Below are 8,115 nucleotides of genomic sequence, written 5' to 3'. Positions count from 1 at the left end.
GCAGTGGACATACATCATTCCCAATCTTCCAATTTATTCCCTGCCCAACCTTTTGCCCACACATCCAATCCCTACATCTGCATCTCTATTCCCGCCCTGCAAATAGTTTCATCTGTACCGTTTTAACAAACCTTCGAAAGGATTCAAAACTATTCTTAGCTTGCAGAGCTTACACTGAATCTGGCCAAATAGTTGTTGAGTCCTAAACTAGACTGCATTGTCCTGTCAAATTCAACCTGAAGCTACTTAGTCTACATTATCTGCTGCATAAATATTTCTCTTAATCTTTATAAGAATCCTCTGAGATAGGCTTTATATATGACCACCCCATCCCCAGTTCATTCTGTTTTATGGTCAAGAGATGGAAGCTTGGAGAGGTCAAGACACCCACCCAAGGCCATGTGTTTAACAAATGGTAGAAGTAAGATCTGAATCCAGGCAGTCTGTTTTCAGGGTTCCTGGTCTTAATCATGACACTATACAATCCCCTCAGTAACTGACTTTGGACGAGTCCATTTTTCTTTCCGGGTTCACCCCCATCTGTGCAATAAGTGGAGACTTCCTTAGTGTGAGAGGTATACCTGATGCTATGGCAAATGCTTCCCATGGTTCATACACACAGCATTAAATAATGTTGATTCAAGCAGTGAGATGACTGGCCTTTCAAGTCTCTTAAAACTTCCAATGATGTCAGGGAAAACGGTTCAATCTGACTCTCACATATCTTTAACATCTCTCCAGCATGTGCTAGTTTCCATTTATATTAAGAGCGTCCCATTTTTACTGAGTTTCAAGGTTCAGGGTCTTCAGTAGGCAGTGAAACCTAGCATGAATTTAGGACCACTCTTCTATTCTTATCATTACTTTCTCTTGTTTCACAGTTTCGTTTTTATGATTATTTTCTGTTTATGTGAAGTATTAGTGTTGCTATTGTTGCAATTCTCTTATTCTTTCCTTCATGGTTATAAGATTGCTGCTGAAGCTCCTGCCATCACATCCATGCCCAAACTGATAAGGGGAGGTTTCAGCTACTCTTTTCTCCTTCTACCAAGAAAGCAAAAGAATTATACAGACATCACATTGAACAGAACATGTCACATGGTGGCCGGCAGCAGCAAGAGAGCCTTAAAAAGTGAATGTTTGGCTGGGCACTTGCCACCCTGAACTAACCAGGGTCCTACCTTCAGGGAAAGGGAATAGACACCAGGCTTGGTAATAAAAGTGTTTACCATAGGCTGCTGCTAAGTCACTTCAGTCATGTCTGACTCTGTGTGACCCCATAGACGGCAGCCCACCAGGCACCCCCGTCCCTGGGATTCTCCAGGCAAGAACACTGGATTGGGTTGCCATTTCCTTCTCCAATGCATGAAAGTGAAAAGTGAAAGGGAAGACACTCAGTCGTGTCCGACTCTTCGCTACCCCATGGGCTGCAGCCTACCAGGCTCCTCCGTACGTGGGATTTGCCAGGCAAGAGTACTGGAGTGGGGTGCCATTTCCTTCTCCATACATAGGCTAGGGGGCTAGGGGGCCTTTGAACCTTCTTCTTCATGCCTGCAGAGCATAGGCTTGGAAGTCAGAGAGGTGGGGGGATTTGAGGAATTAAGCAGAAAGCCAATTTCTTTTTATATTTTTTGCCACTAAGATACTCCTTTTCTCTAGTGCAGCCACACACCAATGATCCGTCATCACCCCTAAGAAACAACGTGCACTGAGAAAAGCAAAACGTCACACGCTCTTACAGCAGGAGGAAGAGTGGTGAGAAACGTATGGACTTGTGCCCGTTGGCCACTATGGCACAAATGCCCAGCAAAGTGCCTTTTCAGTCTCTGTTGTGTAGAAGATGCATTTTCTTAAGTGCACACACCTCCAAATATGTACCCTGGAAACGAGATCTAAAAACCTTATAAAATCTCAGTTTATGTTCACCTTCCTTACTATTTCGAAAACTTTTCATATTAGTGATTTGACCCCAAAACATTTCGTAATGGCTCATTGTTCCCCAGGCACTTTCCTAGTACTGAGGATACAGGGGTGAGCTAGATCCCCAAGCGGCACATATCCTGATGGAAAAGGCGGACAGACACACACACACACGCACACACAGGGCAGCAGGAGAGTCAAAATATGAAGGTCTGGACCTGGAACTCAGACTTCTGGGTTTAAAGACAAAATTTGTTGCTTTCTGGCTGTGTACTTTTGGGCAAATTTGGTTTTGGGCAAATTGCCTCTCTGTGCCTAGTTTTCCCATCTATAAAATAAAATAATGAGGATAATTATACTACGTACTTCTTAAGGATACAGTTAAGACTGCTTTTTGGCTCATAGCGATAAGAACAGCTTTGCCAAAAAATCAAGAAGGTAAGCTGCACTCAGTGTTTTAAAAGATTTAAAAAGGAGATGACAAATTAGCACGAACTTCATTTGATGGTTGCATGCATTACATGGCTTAATTTCCATAAAGTGCTTAGAATTGTGGCTAGTATGTACTACTGCTGCTGCTAAGTCACTTCAGTCGTGTTCGACTCTGTGTGACCCCATAGACGGCAGCCCACCAGGCTCCCTGGTCCCTGGGATTCTCCAGGCAAGAACACTGGAGTGGGTTGCCATTTCCTTCTCCAATGCATGAAAATGAAAAGTGAAAGTGAAGTCACTCAGTCGTGTCTGACCCTCAGTGACCCCATGGACTGAAGCCTTCCAGGCTCCTCCGTCCATGGGATTTTCCAGGCATGAGTACTGGAGTGGGGTGCCATTGCCTTCTCTGAGTATGTACTAAGTACTCAATAAATGTTAACTATTATCTTATTTTGAGCACAGAGTTTTTAACTGGATGTTGCACAGTGCTATGGAAGTTCCTTAAAGATGCCAAGGAATCCTCCCGGCCAGTTTTAACAGGCGTTGCTGCCGCATTCCTATGCCTTAGTTGAAGATTTCTTCCTTCAGTCACTTGTTCAAAGATGCATTTCATTTGTGTGAGGTAGAGAATCTGGCCCCAAGCATGGAAGACAAGGTTAAGATTGGGGAGCAGAATATAGTTAGACTGAAGTAGCAATGATGCAATGATGTGACTGAGCTTGCAAAACCCTGATGACATGGCAACTCTCCTGTGCTATTTCTCATCTTCCCCACCCCCCCTCCCTTCGTTAGAATACTGATGACTGGCTCTTATATCAGCATTTCCAATAAAGGAAAAAGGGGGAAATACAGACCTGGGCTTCATGGAAAGTATTTTCACTCTCACAACCAGAACCTTAAAAAAAATTATCGTTTTAAGATCTTTAGCTTTTCCTACAGCATCGTGGTACCAAACTTTTTGAAAAGCATCATTTCTGAGGAATGATACTTCCTGGGACAAGGTAGCATAGTCTTCACCAAGTGACTCAGTTTGAGATATATGTATACATACACATTTTTTTTTTCAATGTCAAGTGACCCAAACTTACAGAGAAAAAGTGGGCATTGGTATCAGTTTGATGTCAGGGTTTTCCCATGTTTGTGGCTTTAAATACAATGTGATCTGAAGGCATTTGAAGTCATTTGAGGACTAAGCTCCAGCTCTGTGTCAAGATGCTCCTGGCTGTGGTCCTTGCCTCTGCCCTGTTCCTCTGCTCTTCAGCCAGCCAGGGGTGTTTCACCTTGACAGGGATCAGGAATGCTGTGTACCTCATCGACAACCTGCAGGTAAGATGCAGAGGCGAGGCGCCAGTGGGAAAGGCAGCGATTGAAAATTTAAGTGAAATATACGAGGATGAAAAACACGCCACTCTTCACGAGTTCTTATTTCTCTACTTTCTAGAAAGACACGTCTTCAAAATGCAGCTGCAGCACCAATGTAAGTAGATGCTCTTAAGAACTTTTCAGACTGATTTTAATATTCACATCTGGGATCTTCACATCTGAAATTTCTCTTTTGCAGGCGACTGATTGTTTGTGTCTGCCCATTTCCTCTGTAAGTATAGTAAAAGTGAATTATCTTGATCTTGTTTTTTCTTAAGCTTTTAAGTCAAAATTGTTCTATTTGATGTATTTTAAGTAAGAAAGTGTGACTTCATTACAATCATTACAGATTAGTAACAATTTTGAAAACCTTTCAAAATCTTGAAATTCTATACTGTATACATTTCTTTGCGTTTAGTCTCCTTGAGAAGTCTGAACACTTTTCAATAAAAAGAATCTTGAATGTGTTTTGAGATTAGTGGCCATGTACACAAACTGGGACTGAGAATGGAATAAATGATGTAGCTCATAGCACATTATTTTCTAATGCATTTGCTGGTAACTCCAGGGTTGCAAAACAATGTAGATAAGACGACAGCCCTTTGTCCTTCCTCTGGCCTCAGCTATCCATATGCTCTGTCCTCTCCCTCTGTCTGTCCCTCCCTGCTTCTCTCCTTCCCTCCCTGTCCTTCCCTTTAGCTGATTTATAGTGGCTATTGCAAGGTTTGACGGCTGCCCTCCGGAAGGATAGGGCATCTGAGATTGCGGGTGGAGGGGAAGTAAAAGGGGTTTCCGGGGAGGAAACCTTCTGGGGAGGAGCCACACATTCATGGCCTAGCCCATCCCCTGGGTTTGTAATCCACAGTTTTAGCTACTGCGGAAACAATGGTGGTGGTGGTTTCGTTGCTATGTCGTGTCCAACACTTGTGATCCCGTGGATGCAAGGCTCCCTTGTCCACGGGATTCTCCAGGCAAGAATACTGGAGTGGGTTGCCATTTCCCTGTCCAGGGGATCTTCCCAACCCAGGGATTGAACTCGCATCTCTTGGATTGGCAGGAGGATTCTTTACCACTGAACCACCTGGCAAGCCCAAGATTACATTGGTTTAATTACATAGATTACATTGGTTAAATTAAAATCACCTCTAAAAGCATTCTCTTTGTGATTCCTACTCAAAGCTGCCTCTGGGTGTTTCTTTTCCTAACTCCCTGTTATTTACCAGGGCAACTGCTCCACAGCATGCTTCCAAGAGGGTTTGTCACAGATGAGCAGCTCCACAGTGAACACGAGATTCCACCTGATTGTCAACCAGCTGAAGAAAATAGTCGTAACCCTCAAGAGCAACAAGTGCGGAGTAAGTGTGTTTTTATCTGTGATGTGCTCTGGTTAATTATTCCTGTGAGAATGTCAGTGCCAACTCCACCTGAATGGGAAAGGGTGATAAGGTTGGAACTGGTAGTTCAGAGTTGATTAGAGACATCTAAGAAACTTATTCAGAACAAGAGAATTAATGCGAGCTCTGCCTGGATGCCACGGAATCCCAGAGTCAGACACGGCTGAGCAACTGAACTGAACGAAACTGCCCAGATGGCTCATCGTTCCATCTCATTTTAAAAAACACTCACCTCTCTGTTGGCTTTTACTTCTCTCCATCTCTTGAATAATGAAAGAATCTAGCCACATTGTAATTAGAAGCTAAATCTTGAGAATCAGGGCTATAGCCCATACCATTCTAAATTATCCTTGAGATTCAGTTAGCTGAGTAGACGATGTGACCTGTGAGTTACAGGTTTTCTTTCCACTGAACTGGGAGGTGTTTAAAGGCAGACACATCCATATCCAGGTGGAAGCTTGTCACGTGCCCTGAATGCCTGTGTATATATATACCCTAGACCCTGGAGGAAAGGGCAGCGGGTAAACTATTGCATTACTATTGCTACAAGGGCCCTTCCTCACTCAGTTACTGGATTGCAGAAGCTTCTGCCATCAACAGCATGCAGTTCTAAGTGCTTCATTTATACTGTTTCAGTGAATACCTACCTTAATGACAACTGTCAGACTTATACCCTATGCTGTGAAGGAGGAAACTGATGCTCAGTGAGGTTAACTGATTTGCCCAAGGCTACATGTTTAACAAATGGCAGTGTTGAGATTTGAACTCTGGTCTATGAAACAGCCAAATCCTGTTCTTAGTCATTGTGCTATAAAACAACCTTGGAAGGACAACCAAACAGGAAATAACAAAATTTTAAGCCTCAAAGTATCTCAAGAAGACATCCTCCAATAAGATTTAGGACCCCTTGATAAGGGTGTGTGTGTGTGTGTGTGTGTGTGGCAAGCAGGCACCTGAAATCCTACCACAAAGTCAAGCACCTATGCTACCTACACAAAATGTTAGCCCTGGAGCCTCATTCATTTGCTCCTTACCTCAAGCCCCCTTACTGCCTGCACACCCTCCATTCCCAATGACCACCCTCTCCTGCTCACCAGGTTCTAGGCAGAGCAGTTTCTGGGGTTGCTGGGCTCCAGACTGTTTTAGTCACTCTGCCTTTGTCAACTTTTATCCCCACAGTCTTTTGCCTGTGAACAGCCATGCAACCGAACCACAACAGGCAATACGCTGACATTTCTGAAGGCTCTGCTGGAAAGTTTCCAGAATGACAGAATGAGAGGCAAAGCATGAAGCTGAAATGTTATTTATTCTATTTATTGAATTTAGAAAGCCTCCTCTTTAAGTTGTTGTAATTTAAAAAATCAAATAAGCCATGTTAAATTAAAATCAGCTGTAATAATTTGTTTAAAATTTTATGTCTTTATTTTGGAATAAATAGATATGGGAAAAAAGCTCAATCTGGTCTGCAGGTGCTTATTTGTTCCTTGATGCTCAGAACAAAGAAAGCTACTGCTGTTACTGCTAAGTCTCTTCAGTCGTGTCTGACTCTGTGCGACCCCAGAGACAGCAACCCACCAGGCTTCCCCGTCCCTGGGACTCTCCAGGCAAGAACACTGGAGTGGGTTGCCATTTCCTTCTCCAATGCATGAAAGTGAAAAGTGAAAGGGAAGTCGCTCAGTCGTGTCCGACTCTTAGCGACCCCATGGACTGCAGCCTACCAGGCTCCTCCATCCATGGGATTTTCCAGGCAAGAGTACTGGAGTGGGGTGCCATTGCCTTCTCTGAAAGAAAGGTACAAGCTCTGTCAATGAGCTGATGGGTCAAGTGAAAGTGAAAAGTGTTGATCGCTCAGTTGTCTAACTCTTTGTGACCCCATGGACTGTAGCCCACCAGGCTCCTCTGTCCATGGAACTCTTCAGGCAAGAATACTGGAGTGGGTAGCCATTCCCTTCTCCAAGGGATCTTCCTGACTCAGGGATTGAACCCAGGTCTCCTGCATTGCAGGCAGATTCTTTACTGTCTGAGCCATCAGGGAAGCCCCTGATGGATCAAATACTCCTGTAATAATTGTAAGGCTTATTCCCTGAACAAAAACTTGAAGCCTCATGAACCGTGTCTGGGATTGTTAGGAAGGGTACATGGGAGTGGGCAGACAGTCTGAGGGTGTTGTAGGGGAGGCCAAAGGCAGACCTGAGGTACCCTATCTATGGGTTCTGTTGGAGGGATGTTCAGGGCACTGCCAAGGCATTTGGGGTCCTGAAAAGCCAACTATGTATCTGAAATGGGAGAAGGCAGCACTTTGGTCAGGCCAGGAGATGAAGGACACACAAGAATGTGGGCATGTGTGTTTGTAAGAGAGGAAAGCCCTTGACCATTCTGAAGAAGCAGATGATCTGGGTCAGAGCAGAAAGTTGATAAACCCTGGGATCAATACAGTCATCCACTCCCTTGAAGGACCCTCAGTTAGCCCCCACTTCTGCCAGATGCAGTGCCAAGCTGGGGTGCAGAGCTTCATGGGGGTATACCGAAGGAATTTCTGAACTAGGTTGTCTGGCTGCCATGATATGACTGTAGCTAACTGTTAATTTTATGTGTCAGCTTGACCAGGCCTGGCATGCCCAGATATTTGACTAAACACTATTCTGAGTTTATGAGGGTGTTTCTGGATGAGGTAAGCACCTCAATTGGTAGATCGGATTAAGCGAATGCTCTCCTAGTGTGGGTGGGCCGCATCCAATCCACTGAGGGCCTGAAGAGAACAAAAAGGAAAGGTAAGAAGAACTTATACTCTGCCCGACAGCTTGAGCTGGGACGCTGGTCTCCTAATACTCAGACCAGGACTCACACCACCAGCTCCCCGGCTTCTCAGGCCTTTGACTTGGATTAGAACTACACCACCAGCTTCCTGGTCCTCTAGCCTGGAAAGTGCAGAGAGGTGAACTCCTCAGCCTCCATAATTGCATTAGCCAATTCCTTATAATAAAGCTATCTGTCTATCTGCCTGTCT

The 8,115-nt window shown here is 44.4% G+C and overlaps 1 protein-coding gene across 1 annotated transcript; it reads left to right on the top strand.

Annotated features, from left to right (window-relative positions):
* The first annotated feature begins 3,547 nt into the window (after positions 1–3,547).
* Positions 3,548–6,492, top strand: IL9 (interleukin 9). Its single transcript, XM_019963497.2, has 5 exons — positions 3,548–3,678; positions 3,794–3,829; positions 3,914–3,946; positions 4,938–5,069; positions 6,288–6,492. The coding sequence occupies exons 1-5, from the start codon at positions 3,565–3,567 to the stop codon at positions 6,396–6,398; spliced, it is 426 nt and encodes a 141-aa protein (XP_019819056.2). The 5' UTR covers positions 3,548–3,564; the 3' UTR covers positions 6,399–6,492.
* Positions 6,493–8,115: the final 1,623 nt, after the last annotated feature.

Source organism: Bos indicus, chromosome 7, assembly GCF_029378745.1.
Source record: "Bos indicus isolate NIAB-ARS_2022 breed Sahiwal x Tharparkar chromosome 7, NIAB-ARS_B.indTharparkar_mat_pri_1.0, whole genome shotgun sequence".
Taxonomy (NCBI): Eukaryota; Metazoa; Chordata; class Mammalia; order Artiodactyla; family Bovidae; genus Bos; species Bos indicus.
This window is presented reverse-complemented; position numbering and strand designations above follow the sequence as displayed.